The 24217-nt window shown below is 39.5% G+C and overlaps 1 protein-coding gene across 1 annotated transcript in view; it reads right to left on the bottom strand.

Moving 5' to 3' along the window:
• LOC128152149 (uncharacterized) overlaps positions 1-24217 on the bottom strand; it is a 169590-nt gene that overhangs the window by 87621 nt on the left and 57752 nt on the right. The window contains exons 8-12 of the mRNA XM_052810223.1: positions 22405-22668; positions 20970-21108; positions 16239-16400; positions 7672-7760; positions 2575-2714 (exon numbers count right to left, since the gene is read on the bottom strand). Coding sequence (XP_052666183.1) covers positions 2575-2714; positions 7672-7760; positions 16239-16400; positions 20970-21108; positions 22405-22668 — 794 coding nt within the window. The remainder of the gene's footprint in view (positions 1-2574; positions 2715-7671; positions 7761-16238; positions 16401-20969; positions 21109-22404; positions 22669-24217) is intronic.

Here is a 24217-nt window from a genome sequence, read left to right as displayed (position 1 = left end):
ATGCCCTTTGATGGAAAAAGCAAGAGAGAAGGAAAGGAGAAGAGACAGACAGAAGTGAGCAACAGCTGAAACATCACACTGGTATGGTAACAAATGCAGCTAACAACTCTTAAGGTATCGGATATTCCTTCAATCACACAGGGAAACTGAATTACCTCTAAGTTTAAAAAAAATATATTATTAAGGACACATTCTTTACATGGCATGCTAAGAGTAATATCTATATTACTTGACCAAGAGTAGAGTAATTTATTTTCCTTTTTTTTTTTTTTCTTTCTGATAAAGATGACATTTTACCACAAGCGAAGCAGAAAGCAAAGACATGCTCTCTAAATTCAGTTTTGTTCTAGCCTCATGGGACTTTCACATAATAAATAAGTAAACAAAGCTAGCACTGGTCCTTCTTTCAAACAGGATGACAGAGACAGTAAATAGAATGGCATATTGAAATAATAAAATACTAGCCTCAGCTGTCTTCACAGAAGGACAGGCAGTACAGTCACCATGAAGCATGCCTTGTAGCCTTTGTTTCATACCAGGAATATACAGTTCATGCCCTGTAACTTACTGCACTCAGGCATACCTCTGCCCCCGCAGGGAACCCTAGTGAAGCCAATGACCCCACAGGCATGGGGCTCCAAAGTCAAGAGGGCTTCCTAAGAAAGGATGAAAAAAGGAAAAGGAAGAACCAACCATAATTTTTTCTTGGTCCCCAAATCAGACAGCAAGGTGCATGGCATCCTAGACAAATGCCTGTTCCCTCTGCTCCTCTGGGCACCTTGTGCAATCGCAGAGGCCACGGGCTTCAAAGCCTGGGGCCAGGCTGCTGCAGGGATAGCGACCAGAAACCAGTATGTGCTCCAGGAGTGCTTCAGTGCTAAGGATGGACTTGGGCCCCTTTCCCAACACTTTCAAGCTGAAGAACTTTGAAAAGAATAAAGGATCAACGCTGCTGACTTTAAACGTTCATTGTATCACTGTCACTCTGCAAGACACGGAAAAGAGACAGTGAAGTTCACCACCACAGAAAGCAAACACCTTGAGACAGAAAGGGCTGATGATAATTTAGTTAATTTAATTTGAGAAGTGAGGTAGGTAAAGTGAGAGCCAGCAGATACTTGGATGAACACTGCTACTCTAAAAACTATTCTTAAATTATGGCCAGGATGGGGGAGTCCTTAATTGTCCAAAATAACCACGATTAATTCAGCAGAATTATGGCAACTATATGATTGTGTGATATTTTTCCACTTGATTGCTGCCTCCTGCAATACTCAGGGCTGACCACCTCTAGAGCTGAGTTCAGATTTCTATAGTGAAAATGCACTTTGTGTCTGTAGAGTCTTTACCTAACTTTCTGCCAAACATTAAAGGCACCAAATGAATGTGACAAGTGAGAGCAGGGAACGACAAGACTAGTGATACTGAAGGCTGCTTGGCTTGCCTGACTAGATAATCCTGTTTTCAAATGTTTTGGTAGGAAACTAATTTAAAACTAAATTTTCACAGACATCCACCCTATTCTGATGCTCATTTTCTGGATGCTTTATTTGAAACTCTAGGGGCTGATTTGCAGAAGACCACAGGTGCCAGAGATGTACATTATAGTTGGGTTTTGAACATTCAAAACACAATACAGAGCTATGTGAAAGACTTTCAGATCATTTCATTTAGTGAAGGATTGGGTCTTCATTGTTTTCTACTAATTACAAATAACTGTCCAACTTTTGCAATTACCTAGAAGATGAAATCCCAGAAAAAATAATTATAAGTAATGAAAAGACTTCATTTTGATGCAGCCTTTTTAATTTCACTTGAATTTATATTTTCATTTTTAAGTTATTCCCCATATGTGTATTTTATAACAGAGAAAAGTAATAATATTTAAAGTAACATCCAACAAAGGTAGTGCATTGCTCTTAAAATGCTGAAAAGATTTTGTTAGAAATCCTCTTTCATTTCTTCCCCTGACACAGCTCTCAAAGCAATGCAGCAATGTCAAAATTGAATTCTCAGACAAAAAATGTTTCCAAATTTTTTCTAATCAACTTCAATCAAAAATAATACTAAGGAGTCAAAGAAAATCCAAGTCTTTGGTTACTTATAAGTGCTAGAAATATCTTACCTCATATCCCTACCTGTGAATGTGAAATAACACCCCTTCCTTACTTCCCAATGATTTGGGGAAGAAAAAGTAACTCTTACTTGTAAAGTTCTATTGGGAAGGAAAGTACGAGGAAATCAGTAATTCTGAATTCCAGGCAGGGTCGGCATGTTGTAAGTAAGGCCGGGGGCCACAGTGACCAAAAAACCAGAAAATAAAATCCTTAATATTTACACAAATAAACAGCACACACACAGAAAAATGAGCTCTCTGAAAAAACAGCATATGATGTCATAATCATAACATGCAGGCACAAAGGGAACAAACTGACATTGCTTAGGTAACTGTCAACCTATCTGTTGGATTTTGCAGCCTAACAACATTCATCTGAATGTAGATACCTCTATAATACAAGAATAACAAGGCATACTTTGGGGTTGTGAAACTATTTGATGCTAGAGATTACTTACCATACAGAAAAAGTGTATTTCTCTAACTCCTCCAAGTAAAAATTGCTCTCTGCAGATGCTTTCCCTTCTTCTGGGCTTGCGTTGTTCCCAGGACCTGATTTTTCTTGATAACATTGGTCAGGTGAGTTATTCCAGCTGATCTTTAAATGAAAAAAAGAACCAAGTTAGAATAATAAGGTTATCAGCTGGGCACAGCTAGCAAAATAAGAGCTACCAGTTTTGCTCTGTTTTGAACTTCTAGCTCTGTTTTACTCCTCACTCTGTAACAAACCTGGAAAAGAGCAGTAGAAAAGCTAGCTCAAGATGCTATAGAATAGAATAGAAATTTCAGTTGGAAGGGACCTACAACGATCATCTAGCCCAACTGCCTGACCACTTCAGGGCTGACCAGAAGTTAAAGCATGTTGTTCAGGGCATTGTCCGAATGCCTCTTACACACTGACAGGCTTGGGGCATCAACCACCTCTCCAGGAAGCCTGTTCCAGCGTTTGACCTCCCTCGCGGTAAAGAAATGCTTCCTAATGCCCAGTCTAAACCTCCCCTGACACAGATTTGAACCATTCCCATGCATCCTTGTTACGGATGCACGACTAACCAAATCCAACAGGTGTTAAAACTCAGATTTATTCTTCAGCAAAAGTTAGTTAGAAGTCCGATAACATTTTATAAAATCACAGGCTCAATGATGTAAAGAGAATTAATACTACACGGCTGACTTAAGAATTCCCAAGATTTAAAGTGATGGCTCAAAACGCGCATGTCACTCACCTAAAAGCTGAGGGCTCTCTCCCTCGAGGAGTTACCTCGGGCGGTGCCCCGGCCCGAGGGGGAGTCCCCGACTGCAGACCCGCTGCTCCGAGGAGGACTGATTCCCACATGTCCTCCGGCGGGACCCCGTTTATACCCCTGTCGAATCTGACCTGTGGTCATTTAATTCTATTGGCTAGGAGGGTCACCTCGGTGTACCTGGCGCATCTCGATCGGCCAGTTCAAATTTCAACCTGCAGCCTCCAGGGTTTCCTTCCCCTTCTCCCTTCCTGGAGAAGTTTTGTTTCCTGCTGGCAGGATGGGGGGGCGGGATGTACTGCCACAATCCTGTCACTGGATCCCAGGGAGAAGAGCTCAGCACCTCCCTCTCCACGTCCCCTCCTCAGGAAGCTGCAGAGAGCAAGGAGGTCACCCCTCAGCCTCCTTCTCTCCAAACTAGACAAGCCCAAAGTCCTCAGCCGCTCCTCACAGGACATGCCTTCCAGCCCCATCACCAGCTTTGTTGCCCTCCTCTGGATGCATTCAAGGACCTTCACATCCTTCTTAAATTGTGGGGCCCAGAACTGCACACAGAGTATTGTTCAGTGAATTGATTTGTGTTCCTATAAGGCTGTGGTTTCACAAACCCTCTCAAGGAGGCATAAGCTCTTGCTGACACCAGAAGAAGTCATCCAGCCTTCCTCTACCCGCTTGTTTTTTCCTGTGTTACACACCGCACTCCATCAGCACAAAAATTTGGACATCCACATAGTAAAACATATGGAGGGAACTGATCTGGGAAGGGAATTAATGCTGTTTGGCCTCTTTCTTTTCTTTTCCTTTTATTAACTGGGTTAGCTCTCAGCTGGACCCATTCTGATCCAGGCCACCCTGCACTGGTGCCAGCACAAGAGAGGAGAGGGACAGTACTGCATCTTTCAGTGCTGGTGCCAGTTTATGCTGATTTAAACTACTCCTTGAGCTACAAAGTACAGAATCCTAATCTGTGCTCATCTCTGGAATAACATTTGTGCATGCACGGTGCCCGATTCGGCACTGGCATCGCCTCTCTCTGGAGAGACTGGCAGGTTCCTGGCATGCTCGGCGTTATCACCCCTGGACAGAGCGCCACACATCACTTCCACCAAGAGACACAATGAGGTCATAACTTACCAAACAGACACCTGCATGTGACTTCATGAAGCTATCTATTAATACCTTCCTAGGCACAATACCAAACTCTGTAACAGGTTTGTTAACATTTAGTGAACAAGCCCAGAGAGAACAAACCTGTTATGTTTGAACTAGAAACAGGACTCCCTTTTTGTTCTTTCTTTTAGATGGGGAGGTGGAAAGTATACTGTTTAGAGGTAACCACAAAGGGAAATTTTGGTTCTCCATCCCTTGATGCTAATTTTATGGAGCAAGTGGTTGATATTTTCTAGCCTATACTAGAAGATAACCTAAATTATTTAAGGTCCTTTTTGACTTTTGCATTTATAAAATCTGTAATGAACAAAACATCCAAGTTTACTCTGTAGATCTCAAATCTCAGAGTTTCTAGGGAACACAGCACTAGCATTAGATGTAGTCACATCACTCTATACTTTGCTAATTATGAAAACTACAAAGATTTTTTTTTTTTTTTAAACTTGGTAAACCATTTTGCTCTAAAAGGCAAATTTGTATTCTAAAGCTTGGATTACATAGATGTCATCCACATTTTTTATTTTAATTTAAGGCTCGTGGACATAACAGACAGAGGTTCATATCCATACCTAAATAATGCTAAATATGGTTATCAGTAAACATGATACAATCATCATATTTTCAGCCGTCATTGGAAAAGCTGCAACAAGCAACGGAATATATTGTCAAAAAGTGATCCTATGTAAACATGAATAGTTAAGGCAGAGTAGAAGTGGGTAGCTTGCTCAAAGCTGTTTTCAAATACTAAGACCAGGGAGCTACAGATAGCATTGCATTTCACCTAGCCACAAGGTTGCCCAACTTAATTCCCTAGAAAAAGTCAAGGTTTCAGAACAGGTAGCGTGTGCAAAGTACCTTGCCTGCACTGACATTGTCTCCGTGAAACTATCCCTGTGCAAAGTAGACATAAAAACATTATTTAAGACATAAATCCCAAAGATCTTAAAGAGTATTATCAGTGAATTTCTCTGACACTGTTTGATCTTGTCTGAAGTACAAAAGCAGAAGCTCAGTCACCTGCATGAGGATGGGATTATGGCCACACGATATATTTTACTTCTCTCAGAAGTCACTGAGTAGGAGGCATTGTGTCCTTCATAGCCACTGTTCAGTATCTTGAATACGTGCAACAGTGTGCACACTCATTGCAATAAAAACTAAGTTGTCACTAATGCCTATCACTCAGATGATACTATTTGCAACTCCTTAGCATAGATGAATTTGGGGACACGGTGGCAAAGCAATAACACCATTGGTTTTGCTCATATATCCTATATTACCCCAAAAGATGAGGTCAGACCCAAAGGTCTTCCTGTTTGTTTTTGTTATAAAAAAATAAGTAATTTAAAAAAAAAAAAAAATCTATTTACAAATAGAAAAGGGACAGCTGAGGAGAATAATCCACTACATGAACTTCTGTCTTCTGCCTTCAGTCTGTTCTTTACATTAGTTTGTACCTGTTTCCAATATATGATTGTTGGGTAAAATTATTTTAGAAGATGGTTTCAGTTCCAAAGATACAAGTAGGCCCAAATGACATAATTCAGACCAGCGTCTAAATCATGAACATGCTAAAACAAGGCCCTCTCTAAACTTTAGGGTTCACTTATCCCGTTAAAAAAAGAGGGGGTCTTACAACCTTTGAAAGGAGATTTCACATGCTCACATTTCTTTTGTACAGAAGTATTCTTGTAAGAGGCTCAGTTCAGAAATCTATGTAAACGTGTCAATAACTGTAAGCTTGTGAGTCATTTCACTGAGTCCAAAGGGACTAGACAGTGCTGAATTACCCATGGGCTTACGCACCTTACTGAAACCAGGTCACTTTAATGTGGCTTTGAGAGCCACCCACAACTGACGTTCCTATAAGAGCGTGGCATTTTCTTCAAAGGCAATGTGCTATTATGGGATTGTAGGAAATGAATTTCACTCTGCCACTCCCATGGGCTGGGTTGCTTTGCCCATTACACCCACTCCATCAGTCCTTAAATCGGTCTTCCTATAGATATAATGCTACACACACACGCATGCATACATCAGTCTGCAGTTATGTTTATATATAACTGGTTTCTCCAAGTTATCCTTACGTCCCTAATGAAATAAAACACTTGAAAACTTAGTCATTTATAATTGAGGGAATTTCCAGTTGGCAAATCTGGGTTTGCTCATAGATATTTATATGTAGATCATCACACTACTAAAGTCAAAGTTGCGATAGTAATTCCCAGCTGTTGAGTATTTGTGCCACAGTACATGTACAGGTATAAACACATAGTACACAAATGTGTGAGTAATCTGAGTACTGTGATGACTTTTTTCCATGGGCAATTAAAAGCATTAAAAATGTTTCAGAGTACATCTAGAACAGGGTGAGACAAAATGCCAGAATGATTAATTTGAATATTCATGTTTGCAGTTATAGTTCACTGCAGCCATGCTAATCTAAGGATGGAAGTAGAGCAATACTTACAGAGTAAAACTGCCTCCTTCATTAGAAAATATTTAATTTAGAACAGATAATGCAGGTAGAAGAAATTCTCAGGAATGCAGAGTCTTCTTTGTGTCTTAATTCTCAGGATTTACATTAAATTGGAAAGTTCCAGCAGTGTCTCACCCAGAAAGTGTCATCATAACGCCGATGTGATTTCATAGTAACTTATATTGACGACACAAAATTTGTTCACAAATTATGTCCCTGACGAAGATACTACAAATAAGGATACTAAAAGTATCTGATGGTAGGGGTCTTCTGCACAAGAGCATGGGAGCTTGAAGGTTATAGATGCAAAGGAAATCTATCTTGTGGTTAAACATCACTGAAATAATATCATCCCTCAGTGCAGCCTTGATCAAGCCACTGTTGTCTGATTACTGGATGGTTTTTCCTACCACTCCTTTGAAATTCCTTTGCTGGAGAGATTAGCTCCCCACAGATCTATGCAGGAGACAGCAACTCTCCTGGCCACGTGAAGCGTTATGGTAGCTATAACAAAATTCACAGTGATAGATGGAAGAAACAACAACAACGTCATCATCAAGAAGCAGCAATCCCACAAATCATTCCTAAATGGCACAGGTAGAAGCTCCAGTGGCTTCACTGTGCACTAAGGCAGATGTTGATGTTCAGACCAAGGCCAGTACCTTGCAATGTCCTCCTTGGTCTTCCTTTGGCCAAAATGAGTCACAGGGCTCATCTGCACTGCCACGGCAATCTTGCTTAAAATCGTCCTCTGTAAAAAAAAAAAAAAACAAAAAAAAAACAAAAAAAACCCCACACCACATTTTTATATTGGTGCATAAGACAAAGCTCTGGAAAGGAAGGAGCTGCGTTTTGTTCCCTCTCCCACCAAGATCCCGTGTGACTCCAGGCAGGTCACTTTTTCCCCTCCGACCTAGTTACAAATAGGTGGTTAGTTCTCTCCTACCTTCCAGAAGTGTTAGGATGATAAGTGCAGAGACTTCAGATACTGTGGTGCTGATACAATTGTATAGATAGGACGCGGGGGAAAAAAGTAGAAATAAAGAAATAACAGATACAAGAAGAATGACAGTGAAGGGTATTTTAAACACCCTAGGATGTGTTCTTCGGAAAAGAGAAGGAAGGTCATTTTCTTGTATGGGCATGGTTGTGGATTGAAAATGAGGCACAGGGATCCAAAGTACTTGTGTTTTCTAAGCAGTGTTTACTCAAGTAGTGTGCCCCTCAAACTCCTGAAAAGCAGTGACCTGTGGAGTGAATAAAAATGTACCCCCGCATCATAGGAAGCAGTAGTGTGTTGGAAATAAAAGTTCTGTATTACACTTCTCAATGTACGGCACATGGAGGATAGCACAAAAATACACATAATGATTATTTCACTTCTTTTTTTTCAGTTACTTCCACTTCCCCTCAGTAAAAGACAGTCAAGTGTACTTAAAATCACAGTACAGGCAGGATTTACTCTTGGGTGTTATAGCTGTAGGTATACAATATACACATATACACACTCACAGCTTTGAGCCTGTGTGTTTGTGTATATACCTATGGATATCTTTCCATTTATTTCTTTCTTTCTCTATATACACGCATGTATAGGTGTATATATGCTGAGCATTCATAGTGGGTGAGGTATTTGCGGGTATTTACATCATTTGGGGTGAAAGAAGAGGTCACTGAAATCAGTGAAACTATAGAATACAGCTGCTGGGTATGTCATATGTGTGCACACATGCAGTATAAACAGTTCAAATTGTCTCCACATATTCCATATATGTGATACATGTATGAACCCATAAGCACATAATAAAATATAAACATACCTTTGTAAAGATGGTTACTGTGGTTTTCTTTGTTGTTCATTTTTTTTGTTTTTTTTTTTTAAATTTTGGCTCACTGAAATGGTTTTCCAAATAACTTTGCTGAAATAATGAAGTCTTTGACAACGTTTTTGGAGACAAATGAATAAAGCAGTAATTACCTTGGCCAAAAAAATAGTACAATAAAAAAAATAAAGAAAACAGTAATATTCTACATTTAAGAAATGGGAGGGAGAAGGGACTCAAGTTTGTTATTTAATCATAACATGCCCTTTTTATATTTTATTTGTAAGGCTCTGAATGCTCTTTTCTTTCTATACCACTGAGCTCATTACTTTAATTCCTCATAGATTTCTCTGAACAATTTTTGCTAAGTAAAAACACAATGTAATTTTTCAATGGCTGTAACAGTAAGAAGCTGCTCAAATTAAAGATCAATAAAAAGTACAGAAAAAATCTGTATGAAAATAAATAAATAAATGAGAAGATGGCAAATGCTTGCAATTAGACAGGATGAAAAATCTAAAAAGAAATTAAATTTAGTTGTAATACATTTCCCATTCTTTTCTTCATGAAAATTACTACTGAAGTGGGTTTTTTTTCTGTAATTTAAATGTTAAGCTGCCAGATGTGTGTCTCATGCTTGAAGAGTTGAAGCTTTGCATTATTTAGCATATTAAGATTCACAGAATTTAAAAAAGGGCTCCTTTATTGCCTGGAGGTTCTAATTAAGTAAACCTTAGCCTGGTACATTTAAAACTTGCAATACAAGAGATTTTGCTTCCTTTTTTTTCTCTGCAGCCAAGTCTCATCAATATAATAAATATGGAAAATACTTAAGATGATATAATTTTTCTTTGGCTTGAGGAATTAAACCTATCTATTATTTTAAGAAGTTTTTAATAGAGGCTAGCAATCAGAAAGACATTTAAAGACTCCAGTCTACTTTTTAATCATAGGAGTTGCTCTTAGTTAGTGGGGGGAAACGTGTCTTATAAAACTGAGCTATGTAGAAATTTTCTTCCACGTGCACAAAACAAAGCAGTTCTGAGAAACAAGAATCACACAGTTCTTTATTACTAAATTGCATTTTACTTTTTATAACTTGTTATAATTGACCACAGAAAACTAATAAAGCATTAATTAGCTGTGCTATCAGCAATTTGTTCATTGAAATAGTTGGGATGGCTGCATACTGTAATAACATAGAAATTCCTTTGACATACAGTACCCATAAATCATACCTTAAATACAGTTATTTTTGCCATTTTAGAAAATGTCAAAGGTGTCAACTTTGTCCAGATATAGCACTTAGCAGTGACTATTTTAGTAAATTGACTCAAAATACATTTTGTTCCCTGACAGGGGAACATAATACCATTCATGATAAAAATGAACAATTTGAGGAGGAGAAAATAGCACCAAGAAAGAACGATCAAAGACAGGTATCATAGCTATGATAAAGGTACAATGGCAGGTGTAAACTCCCTGTTAATAGGTTTATTTGGAAGTCAACAAACATATCCATAAGAGCAGGAAAATGTGATTACACCAGAGCCTGGAAAAGACAATAAAATTCTTAATCCAATGCTATAAATCTGTGATCAGGTATTAATAAGAAGTCCAGCAGAATAGATTTAATGCTGTACATTTGTACAAGACAAATAGGAAAAAATGGGTGGCATTTTTTGCCACCATTGTGGAATGGGCATGATAACAGTAGCACCTGGATTTGGGAAAGCATGGTGAGATGAAATTTGTTTCCAGACCTTGACAATGCCAAGAGCAGTCTTATTTCCTGGTGATACTAAGTCCCAACAAAACAGTTTAGATGCTACACAGCTCACACCTGATATGGGATACGAAGAAACTGTCACCTGTACCAAGTCCCTGAATTCAGCTGGGGCCTACATTTTTAAAACAGGATGGAAAGAGGTTGGAAACTCAAATGTTAGTGCTACTCCATTACCTTTCTCTGCATCAGCCTTGTTAGGGCACTAGCTGAGAGTAGTAGCATGACCTTTAATAATGGAGGGTGTCTTACTGCGTCTTAAACCTCATAGAGTATAATGCAACCTTTTTTACCCTCTACATTCAGTCTGGAAGTTGTCCTCTTCAGTTATGTCTTCTGTAACAAGTACTGTGGTGCAACAGGAGTGGATCTGTAGAACGAAACCAACAATTCGGAAGACACCACTAGACACTGGGGACCCCACTGTGTGTTGACAAGTTTATGCCAGACTAGGTCTACTCTGGTCCTGGGAACTGATGGCCCATTAATACCTGATACACATACCTAAAGCACATCCCATTTCTTAGCTTCACCCTAAAGAAGTCCAGTGCTTGTCCTCCAAGGTCACTCTGCAATGCAAACCAGAGAGCAGCAACTGGGACAGGGCATTTGATTCAAAAGTACCCTAAAAACCTAAACGCTGCTATAGATACACCCTTTGTGACCTGGGATTAGAGAGGGGTGGGAAACAGATTCTCCATGATGTGGAACTTTCAGACGCTGCGTATAGGGCTGATGAGCTGATACTGTGAAATTTTGATGTATTCGGGGGTGGGGGGAAGAGAAATTTTTAAAGATTTCTTAAAATATGGACAAAAAGAGACAGCACATCTAGGAAATGACTTTACATTGCTTTGGTGGGAAATACTTCTGACTTATATGGAGGCAAAGTAGAGAAGGATGAAGTGCACTCCCTTCTGATGGCTGCAACCTCTCTTTTAGTTAGGAGGAAAGGATTTTAGAGTGATGCCATCCAGGAGTGGGAGAGCAGACAGAGAAATCACGAGCTTGGTTAAATTACAGCATGGAAACAGAAAATAATATGAAAATCCTATCTGGATTCCCCCCCTAGTAATGCCCCAGCCTGTGGGAAATCAAACAGCATGTTAAGAGTTGGAAAAGAGAAGAGTTTGCATTACATGGATTGCACGACTGTAAGTGGGAACTGGATTTGATCCTATCTGCAAGAATCAACTCAATCCTTTACACAGTCCTGCTCAGAGGAGCAAAAGACCAGCAGAAAAAGAGAAGGTTCAACCAGCTGAGGCTCTGCCTCTGATGCTCTACCTGTAGAAAAAATGAAGGGCAAGCAATCTTCATTTTAAAACACCACTTTGATCCCTTTAAAGTGGCACCCATGAGGAATTACCAACGAGAATAGCCTTGGGTTTTTTGGTTTAGGTAATTACTTTTGCATCTGCATACAACTGTTATGTAGAAGCAAACAACATGTCAGGAGAACCATCTCACTGCAGTATAATGAGAAATATGGCAAGGAAGGCTCACTGGTTTTCATGAAATTGTTACAGAAGTAGCTGTAAGCATAAGTATAATCCTCTCAACAGAACCGTTTCTCACCTACATAAGCATGTTTTAACAAATGAAAAATTTTCTCTACAAAGTTAATGATAAAATTAGAATGAAGCTGTCTCTCTATTTGGTATTTTCACATGGAGGAGACATCTTAATATGTTCTGAATAAATTTCTGAGTGTTATCTGCTAGTGTACTAACTCCTCAGCCTGATGCAATCTTTGCTTAGGTGTTATTCTGAAGCTTTGTTCAGACAGAAATGTTTTTTGATGTCACGAAAGGACAGAATTCACTTCCCAACATTTTTCTACAGATGCAGAGAGGGTTTTGAATTGAAGATCTTAAATACAAACAATATTTAATATCTAATTTTCAATATTCAGTTTATTTTAGAAGACAGACATTGAGCGAAAGAATCCTCCTGAGCCAGAAGGTCTGAAAATCAGGGGCTAAAAATTTGTCCTGGATGTGCCAGAGAAAGGTGACAGAGCAGAGGGTTGAAGGAACAACAGAAGTGGTGTCAAAGGGTTGAAGGAACAACAGAAGTGGTGTCAAACCCCAAAAATGAGCAGAACGCAAGCTGCTTGTAACAGGCTGACTAACAATATTTATAAGAAATATTTTATGTGTTTCCAGGGTTTTTTACTGTGGTACGTGCATAACTGGGGGCTTTGAAAAAAGAAATCAGGCTTCATGTGAGAGGAAGGCTGGGGAGCAGCTGCCTGCTGGGATGAGCGTCGGTGGGGAGGAAAATGCAGGCACTGTTGAAGCTCCAAATTAAACATCAGTTACAGTATAAATCCTAGTTTAAATGTGGTTCTGCAGAAATTATCTGGGGATTTCAAAATGAAGCTTTTTTCCCTTCCCTAGTTCTGAGTGCAGATATTGAGTTTAGTGGTTACGTTACTGTGGCAGTGTTCCATCACAGAAAATCTGTGCTTTAGTGACTTGTCTTTTGAAACCAAAGTTTTGCATTAAATTAACATATAATAGATTTAGCAAGTACCAGATATTGAGCTCATCAGGAAAAACTTCTGTTGTCCTGTGAATAAAGATAAGCAAAAACATTTTTTACCTAATTCAAATCCATGGATGGTTTTGGAGGTCTGCTTGTAGTCCAGGTAGACTCCCTATTATACAAAATCTGTTTTTAAAATCCTCGGTAGATTATAGTATTATCTCTTAGAGTATACTGAATCAGATCCTCTGATGATGCAAAACAATGCCCTTTGAATCTAGCCTTGCTTTGACAAAAGTTGTCGTAATTCGGTACCTTTCAAAATCAGGCCACTTCTGTAACTGCATTGTTTCAGGGTATTTGTAAGAGACCCTCTTGAATTGAAAACGTGGGCTCTAAAATGCTTTGTTTGGCATTGGATCTCTGCCAAACTCCATATAAGTAATTTGAATAAAATTTCAACATGGTAGTTTTAGTGCTAGGTAAGCATTAGTGATGGGGGTAGGGGGAAGAGCGGAGAAGGAATAGTTGTCTACCTGCATAACTAATAATTGGGGTTTGAGACATACATTCTAAAAGGCGGAAACACCCAAATGTTGACAAGAAAAAGAAATCGGCAAAAAATCTAAAAAGCAGCCAAAAGTTAATGTCAAATACCATTAAGTGTTATTTGAAACAACTTTTGCTCATGCAGGTTGCTCATGTTTTAAATACTGTGAGTATTCTAAGCTGCTTTACACAACTAATGTTGGGAAAATGAATTAAATGAACTTCAAAGTAGATTCCACTAACGTAAAAGTTGGAAACAAATTTCTAAGCTAGGGCTTTGATTACATTCTTGGAAGGACCAACATCTAGAAAGGACATGTTAATGAAGTGTTGGTCTTATTAGGAGGTGTACTGAGAACCCTTGAAAGATCGGAAATTTTTATTACTTTTTTCTGCAACGTGCTTAACCTTTTGTCACCAACACCATTTAACAAAAATTGACACCAGCTCTGTATTCTACTTCTTATGCATCTGTGATGGTCAACGTCAATAATCAGCATTTATGAATCCTGACTACACAATGCCACACTAGCTCCTACCTCTATTTGTGCCCGCTTGTCCTGGTTTCAACTGGGATAGAGTTAATTGTCTTCCTAGTAGCTGATACGGTGCTATGTTTTGAGTTCAGTATGCAAAGAATGTTGATAACGCTGATGTTTTCAGTTGTTGCTAAGTAGTGTTTAGTCTAAAGTCAAGGATTTTTCAGCTTCTCATGCCCAGCCAGTGAGAAAGCTGGAGGGGCACAAGAAGTTGGCACAGGACACAGCCAGGGCACCTGACCCAAACTGGCCAACGGGGTATTCCATACCATGGGATGTCACACCTAGTGTATAAACTGCGGGGAGTGGGGCCAGGGGATCGCTGCTCGGGGACTAGCTGGGTGTTGATTGGCGGGTGGTGAGCGATTAAACTGCGCATCATTTGTACGTTCCAATCCTTTTATTATTGCTGTTGTCATTTTATCAGTGTTATCGTTATCATTTTCTTCTTTTCTGTTCTATTAAACCGTTCTTATCTCAACCCACGAGTTTTACTTCTTTTCCTGATTTTCTCCCCCATCCCACTGGATGGGGGCGGGGGGGGGGGGAGGAGCAGCTGCGTGGTGCTTAGTTGCTGGCTGGGATTAAACCACAACACCACTTAACACAAGATATTCAACAGATATACCTATAATAATATCAAAAATAGTCCTAGCCTTCTTGGGCAGTCAACAGAGAAAGACAACTCCAAAGAAATGGTTTTTGAACTACATTTCATGGGTTGCTGTAAAAGGAAAGCTGACATGTCAGCTGGCTTGAAATCAGCATTCAAAATTTTACAGCACAATTTCAGGGAGCCCACAGACTTGAAGATGACTACAAGCTCCTGTTCACACAAATAAGAGGTATCAGACCTCAGGCAGCTATCTCTTACCTAATATTTTTCAGTTCAATGTCTCAACGTGACCTATTATAGCCTCCTGGTACAGAAGGACAATGACTCTTTCCCTTCAAAAGGAGAGATTAATTTATTTTCACTTGCACTTTCAGGTGTCTACACACTGGCCAAGGGAGTGAAAATTGCCCTTTCCTACAATAAAAGCTGACCCTCGCCTTGTTTGTGGTGGGTGGAAGAGTCACGAGCAATGGGTACAACTGTAGATCTCAGGTCAGCTCCTGATGCCCTCTCCGCTGCCTCAGCTACTCAATCTGTCTATTCACCCTAAACGTCTGAGCCATGACCAGGAGTGCTGGCTGGCACCCAAGGCACATGCACGGGGGCGAGCACAAAGGGGAGCATGGGCAGCAGCGGTTTCTGTGCCTGTACAGTCATTTTCCTATCGTGGGACAGAGAGCAAAATTCACTACCCAGGTTATTAAGTGGGGGTGACTGTCTATAACCGCGGTACTTTCAGATCCCTGTCCCGTGGTAAATCTGCCTCAGGCTATCATGGTGGTATCTGAGGTTAGGACAGGACCTAGGGGTTGTGTTACTCAATTCTCAGACACATACGTTTTACCTAAGATTTAAAAAAAACCCAAACAAACAAACAAAAACCCCAACATTGTAACTTGCAAGGCTTTGCCTTTAAAAGAAACCCCACATCCCAGAAGCAAATGCTACCTGATGTTAATACAGACAAGCACTCTTACGTAATATAGCTCAGCACAATTAACAAAGGATATTGCTATTAACATGTTGCAAGAAGAAAAAATACTTCCCAAGCACCTAACAGCAACATGTTGTGATCCATGGATATAAATGACCAAATAAAATGAAAGGATGTAAAAATGTCATGGAAACACCAGCCATAATCTAATGTTGTCAGTGCACTCCACACACACCTTGTAATTACTAACACATTTGGCCTACAAATACTTTTTAAACAGGGGAGCCCACCACTTCTGTACCTTTTCGCCTAAACTGCTTTTGATCCCTCAAAATTGATTTAAACTCTTCCATCGCTTCCTTTGCCTAGTTAAATAATGACGAGCTGATATCACAGGGTGAGGGGGAAGGGAGATGGGGGTATTTACATACATGCCAAGTAGATCTATTTGCAAACTTTCAGTAAATTAAATAACGCAATAAAAGTCCTAACCTGCTGGAAGCATTTTAAGCTCTTCTCTTTTCTTCCTAGCTTCTTCTGACACACACGCTTCTCCTCCTTTCACGGCATTAAACTGCTTTTCCACTTCCTTTACAACAGTGGGAATACTTCCCTTATGGGTGTCAGGATCTTTCGGGGAGGTCAGAGGTTGCCCTGCAGAGGAAATGACAAGCTGTGAAATGTAAAAGAACAATTCCTTCCACATGTTTCCTTGCTCCAGGAGCAGTAAGGGGTTGTCGGCTAGCATCATGACGGGATGGGCCAGGCCTTTGCCTAGCAGTCCTGTCAAAACTAATTTACAATTAAAGACCTGTGCAACTGTTTAAAGCTTTACAACTCCAGTGAGTTTCAAGCACTGCTGAAGCCAAGTGGTACAAACCAACCTTATTTTTAACAGCACGGCTGGCAGACAGAAGGAAGACAGACGAAAAATAGTCTAAATTGTACAGTAACCAGATAAATTGTATACCTGAAAATGATCCTTCTCTATAATATTTATTTCCATTATAAGCTCATAGTTTGGGAACTGAAAAAATTTCAGCTGCTCTAACTTTGCTTTTGATTGATGCATAGGGCCACATGTTGATGCATGAGCCACATGTGTTGCTGTTAGACAGCAAACCTTGTAGGGGGAAGGAAAAATAAAGTTTAGGAAAAAAAATGAGCTATTTGTTCATCGTAAGAAAATAGGTGTTCTTAAAACCACACTCACACTGGTGAGTTGCTTTTTTCTTTACACTCCGAAAGTATAGTAGAGCAGGGGGGAATGAGGGACAAGCAAACTTTCTGGAAAGGAAATGTTACAGACACATAGAAAACCTGTGTGTAGGCGTTTAGTCCAAAGACAGTTGAGGTAGTGGGACTCTTTCTACGTGACAAATCTACCCGGCAAAGCAGTAGCAACAAACATCTCTGCTAGCCCAGATACTGGGAGCAGTGTAGTCGTGCTAATGCAACACTGCACCCAGGTTAATATAGCTTGTGTCACAGCTCTACTACAGCAAGATCATCCTGCTTCTGGGACCAAACTAGCCTGGCTACCTTCAAACACTTTCCTTGAAAATCTTGGCTCATAACACCTCTCCTCCAACACAGCCAGGCTAAGCAAAACTCTTGTCTTGATTTCACGCTGTAGTGCTTGGGCTAACTTCTGCTTAAAAAGATGTACAATTGGTCATGACTATTTAGGTACAGGTAGTGATTTCTGCTGTAATTTGACCAAAAACTGCACACAACTTGGCACTAAAAAAAAATTATTGTTTCAGTATCTTAATCCTCCTCAGCCACTCTTCCACCTTCTCCCTTGTAAGCACCCTTTTTAGGTCTTGAGTGCACATCATTATATGCTAGAACAGTGCTGACCATGACTTCAGGACTTCAAAATGGCCAATATTAGAGGTGCAAGTAAGTCACTAGAATGAAAAAGTTTTTCCTTTGGTTCTACAAACTACAGAGGATAAAATTATCCCTGTTTTTCTACTTGCCCAGTTTATTTGATCACCATTTTCTGATGGGCACAAATAGGTGTTTGCATGTCAAGTCAGAGCAACAGCACAGACACAAGAGCAAGCATTTGGAAGAATGTTCTCAACAAGTGCAGAGTAACACTTCCCAAATGAGCCTGAGTCTGACCTAAAAGTGTTTTAACTGGAGAATAAATATGAGTGCTGTCCAGCTACTTTTCTGAGGATGAAAGAGCTGCCACTTTCAAAAAAGGCTGAGTTACACTGACATTTTGCACATGCAAATCCCCTTTTCTATGGACATTAAAGTCAAAGGGGATCTTAGTGTGGATTTCACAGTGAGAAACAGTACGCTCTTGAAGAATTTGTGTATTTAGTGTTTTATATGGAGATTCACATTTCTGAAGTTTTCATGCATTTAGAAGACTGGGTTACTTAGATCCAAGCTTATCAAAGCAACGTTTCTGGTAGTTGCATCAAATTTTCCTACCTATGCTACATCTATTAGAGTTGTTACCACCTTCCACACAACAACGGCTAATGAATTCCATGGAGAAATTATCATCTACTTATTGACAGGGCCTCTTGATCCCTTACTGGAGCAACAGATCAACAACAGAGGTTTTCTTTAAAAAAGCAAATGATCGTGGTCATGAAAGCAGAAGCTGTCTTCTTCCATGAACCTCTCATGGAATACCACTTCAAAAGAATGGAGAGAAGATACGGTTTGGACTGAGAAACGCTAGATCTGATAACGTGCATCTGTGACCTACAAAGGAGAGAGAATGGGAGGTATTAGGTTGCATTCCCCTGCAGTGTACTCTGGAAGAGAGATCCTGTGCAGCAGAGAAGAGCCATACACAGAGCTGTGGTTTAAAAGAATAACGTAGCCTGGAGTTAATGGAAATAATATGAAGGTTCTGTCTTAAACTTCTAAAACCAAGACAAATTTGAAGTGAAGGTTAAAACACCATCTCCTAACCTGCTTTATTTTGCTTATGTGTTGCAGCACCACATATGGTATCGATATGTAAGATCACTCACTATTTAGACTACTGCAGTAGAGTGAGTTACAGAGCACCAGTCTTCATTTAGACTGTGCTTTCTTTCTCTGGTTTGTGTCTCAACCTTAATGTCCCTTTAACAGAGCTTTCCCACCACCACCACCCCCTGCCCCGCTTTTGGTGGTTTAACAGATATTATATAGTATTTATAGAGCATATCAATGTGCGACAGCTTGCCACAGATCATAAACACATTTTTCTGTTGGAAATGTTGAAGTCGTGATTTTCACCACGTGATCTCCAGTTCCCTAAGGTTTGCTCCTTTAATTGTAAATAGCCAGAAAGTCATCAAGCTAGCGTTTAATAAACTTTTAATTTGAAATGGATTACCACATGTTGTGTTTGTTTACCCATTATTAAATCTCTTAGCAACATATCACCAGCAGAAACAGCATACTGTAGCACTGCATAGATACATTAAAAAACAAACCCATGGGGGATATTAGCAGCTAATAATATCTTTAAAGAAGGCTCCAAGAAAAATAAATAAATATAAACAATATAAAAAATTACTCTTAGAAATTTTTTTAGTGCAAATCTGTTTGGCATGGAAATTGCAGATCTTCCATGATCAGCTTATCAGCATGTTTCAGAGGTCTGCACACAAAATAGGACATACACTAATGATCTTTCTCAGTTCTTATAAATACATCTTTCTGAACTTCTCAAACTGAGTATCATGAGTTTTTTCCATGTGTTTCCAGAAGCATGACCTATTTAGTTGCAGCCTGTATGTGTGTGTCCACATACATGTGAAGACTGATAGTAGGACCAAACAATAGTAAGGACAAGTTTGATTTATTAAGAGCTTGTCTATTAAGAGCTTGTCCATAACTCTTCACTGTTGAGAAAAATTGGCTGCAACTCCACCTCTTGGATCTGCTATTCATGGGTTTGTGCTGCATTTAGAAGCACCTTAGCAGAAATGCAGAAGATTTATGGCAACAAAAAGGACCTTACTCCTCAGTACAATGTATGTTTACGCCTCTGTGCTTCTGGTATCAGGGTGATTATATAAAAGCCTTTTGATCACAGTGCAGTTGCTGCTTAGTCTAAAAGTGTCACAGGGCAAAGCTTATTTTCTTTATCTCCTAAACGATCACTCACTGTCTGAAAAAATACTTCTGCTGGCCTCTTTCTGTGTTACACTTCCAACCTGAGCTGCCCATTTGCCACACTAAATGATTATTGCTTATCTGCTCTTTCTTTCTTTCCTTCCAATATCCTCCTCTTTCACCTCCCATGTCTTCTACCGTGCATCACTGCTACTGTTCTCAAATGCCAGAGGAACGTCTGTCCTGAAGAACTAAATCTCCGTTTCAGATCTGCACATAATATTCACACATGCACTACGACTTGTGGGTTGGCTGCATCCTTCAGTGCATCAAACAAGAGGGAATATAGGAATGTCTGCATACCAAAAAAGAATTCCTTTTGTCCATGGCAGTCAGATCCCACATGCTGAAAAAGAAAAACCAATGGCAGTATCCTGCCATTCTCCTCGTTCTTGAATTTCTAACAGAAGAGGAGCAATTTCCGAGTCCATTGCAATACTGTCAATTATGTCTTCAATGTAGCTACATCAGGAGACTCACAGAAGCCAGGGAGAATGCTCAGTCTAAAAGTAACATTCAGTTATTTTTTTACAAAAGCTTCTAGGGAGGTCTGCTGTGCATAAGCAAATTATAATTTGTCTTTCCTATGGGTTACCACTTGATTGAATCTTAATGGAATTTCATAGGAATAGCATAAGGCATGCCTCTGATGCCAGAACTATCTCTCTGCCAAATTTGAAGTCCCTGTTCTAGCCCAGGGAGGTGCTAGAGTTCTTCCAGAAATAATCAGACAAAAAAGTATATTTTCCTTTTTCTTTCTTCCTGTAAGCTTGGTGTCATAAGCAGCTGAACTGTTATTGCTGCAACTTTCCAAGCATTATTCAGCCTCAAGCAGAGGCCAGCATGGAAAGTTTCATCCTCAGCAATGAGGCTAGTTTAAATTGCTCATTACTGAAAACAAAGTTAAGCAATATTAATAAAGAGAATCACAGTATTCCTGCCATAACACATGTTGGACCAATATCTGAGTGAAGAAAATCTAGCTTAACAAGAACAATAATGACTAGCCAACATTGAAATGAAACTATGGGTTGCTCCAACGAAAGCCTGAATATAAACATGAAAGTTTGAATCCATCACCTTGTGGTCCAGATTGTTCAACCTTCTCCGAGACACCATTCTTTTCAGCAATGCTTGAATACATGAGAAGCTCAGGTGGGAGATGAAGGTGCATATCACACTTATTTTGCTTATCTGAATCCTGTGGTAGTTTAATTATCTATTAAAAAAAAAAAGAACATAAGCAGTTCAGTATTCCACAAAGCCAGTACATACTTGTTTGTACACTATTTGTGAACCCTAGAAGTCCAAGATGCTGCTATGAGGATTTTAGGAGTTCTTGTTTCTCTGTATTCCATTTACTACAGTTTTCTCTCATATCAGTTTCCCATGTACATCTTCCCCATGCTTACAGACTAAAGCAGACATCCCAGTAAATGGGGGTGACTCACAATCCAAATTCAGAATCATCGGGGAAAATACAGATTCCCTGGATCATTAAATCATGCCAGCTTATACATTGAGTTGAAAGACTAATTTTGCAGCTTTGGGGTCCGGGTCCCTGTCCCCCCCACCATTTCAACCAATTTTGACTTTTCTGTTATTTTTTTACCATAGCTCTACTAATGTTGTTTCTGACATTCTCTTTCCTAGCATATCTTTGGTATATTTTTGGTATAAATTCTTATATCTCTACATGATTCTGAAGTTATTTTCACTTTCTTTTACTCTTGGTAGACCCCCCCCAAAAATTGCCTGAAAACCATCACTGCAAGAAAATTAATAACTACACTTTCTGTTAAGTAAACTCACATGTTAAAATTAAGGTGCTTTCAGAATTCATCTCTTTTGGTAAGTGTTTTTTCCTGAGCCAGACCTGACTATAAAAGAGATATAAGTTTGAGGTCTTGTTAAGACTCTGAATAAGGGAGCATATCTCAGTTACAGTAACACCCATAATTTGCAAGTCCAGAAACAAAGCTTTGACTGAAGACGAGTTCTTAATTCAGGCCCATTTTCACCAAAGACATAAAAAAATGTCACTTCTGAATTATGTCCAAAAACTATTCAAAAGTAGGGTTCCTACCACAACAGACCCTGGGGGTCTCAAACATACAAATGCAACAGTATCATAAACAACATTAATTTATTTTGTAGCCATGTGAAGGCACCTCTGAGATTCACTAAAGCTGTGGAGGAAATTAACATGTACTGGTGGCAGGCTCAAACTCAGAATTTCAACTTTTGATCCAATTTTTTGATCCAGTTACTCAGCATCCCAAACAATATTTAGATATTTGAAATAATCCTAAAATTTGGCTGTAAAAAAATCCCACTAATTTTACATAAAGTCGGAGATGCATGTGATTTTAATTTTCTTTATATGCCTACTGGGTATGTTGGCAAACTGCTTTTTGGAAAGATGGTATTGTTTTTAAGGCTGACAGAAGGAAAGTGGAATCTGTTCTGAGGAACAGTGACTAAACCAACAGGCCTAATTTTTTGAAATACAAACCTGAAAGTAGAGATTGCATAACCAATGATCCAAGTCTTGAGAAATAAAATTTTCAATTTTTTTGAATCGATCAACTTTGGAGTCATAATGGCCTCTGAGAAAGGGACATTTAAATTTTCCTTCCAAAGCATTAAAATTGTTGTCACACAAGGGAAAAGCTCCCCATCCCACTTCTCGATCAATCCAGGTACAGGCCCCACGAAGAAGGAGGAGTTCAAAGAGGACCACCATGCCTAGCTTCACAGCTTTTCTAGGTGGTAGAACCTAGCAAAGGAGGAAAAGAGAAGATTTATTGGTTACAAAAACATCACAAGGGAACCAGCTTTCTTTTATCATATAAAGCTCTACAAACTTCATACCTTTGAGCCAATTTTGCACACTAAAACAATTAACAACTCTTTCCACCAATTCATGTATTTGAACAATTTTCCACTCCAACAGCAGAAAATGCTGTGGGCTTTTTCATGCTAATTTTGTGATTTCTTTTTTTCCCTTGGCTTTCTGAAAGTGTTCAGTTTCTGTCTTTATTTACCAGTGGTGGAAAAACATTACCACTAGAAAACTTAAGACAGAGTAACAAACCAGCTTGGGAATCTGAGGTGTCCCTGTGAGGGCTTATTGAGATCCACCACTGGGTGGTTCTTGCAGCAGCTTTGGAGAGTTCATCCAAATACCCAGTGAGAACACTTGCAGGCTTGCTCCTCGCTGAGTCATAAACTCTTCTCCGCCCAGTTCTGGGAATGATATTGGTACACAATAACCTTCCCCTTCAAATTAAAGCAGAGGAACTCTTCTTGCAAAGTATGTGAACCTCAGGGTAGGGTCACAAAGGATTTTGAGGTAGTAAACTCTCAGCATACCAAAGACTGGCAAATACTATTTAGACTTTTCATAAGACAGCTAGAGATATTCTTCTGAGCAGCTTAGAGTTGTGGAAGAGGGTTACCAATGCCTTAGGGCCCTGGAGCATTTGTGTCCCCATAGCAAAGACTCGAACATCAGGGGTGAAGAAACACCCTGAAGTAATGAATTTATGTAAATCCCTCCATAAGGTTTGCTGTGCGAAGCAATGCAAGGTCATGGAGAAGAGAGTAGAGAAGGAAGCAGGACAAAGACAGAAAAAGAAATCTGGTCCTATGCCACTATTTTAACTGTTTTCTTTAATAAATGTGGAGACTGACCCAGGTCCTGTTGAACAGCTCTAATACATTCAAAAGGGCAAATAAAACAAAAACCATACAAAAACTAGAACATGGAAGGCGACTACTATCATACCCTGGCTAACAGCTTTGAAGAGTAGTCACCTGGGGACAAGGGGAACAAATACATCAGCTACATCTCTCACACAGCAAAACGTCGTCTTCTCCACTGCTCCTACACATTCTCCTGGATTATAGAGAGCTGGGACTGCCTTATCTCTTAAATAAACTATCTTGGATGCTTCTCTAATAGAGACATTGTTCTGTTATTTGAATGTTTTCCACCTTTTATTGTTCCCACTTCAGTCCTCAAAGGTCATAGCAGGAAATACCTTGGTACATTTGCCTTGCAGAAACTCCTGGTTCAACCTTACCTTGCCTTCCAGCCAAGGTAGAGAAAGAGGAGCCTTTTCTCCTCCTCTCCTCCCTGTGAATTGGCATGTACTTGTAGAAGGCCACAATATTCAAGGGTATCTTCTAACTCTGAGCGTCCTGTAGGATATACCCTCAGTACTTCTTGATACTCGGAATAAGACCTCCAAATAGAAGACATCCATCCAAACTGATCACCCACTATTAAAAGCCTAAAATGCCAAAGTCTTTTCAAATTAGTA

Source organism: Harpia harpyja, chromosome 1, assembly GCF_026419915.1.
Source record: "Harpia harpyja isolate bHarHar1 chromosome 1, bHarHar1 primary haplotype, whole genome shotgun sequence".
Lineage (NCBI taxonomy): Eukaryota > Metazoa > Chordata > Aves > Accipitriformes > Accipitridae > Harpia > Harpia harpyja.
This window is presented reverse-complemented; position numbering and strand designations above follow the sequence as displayed.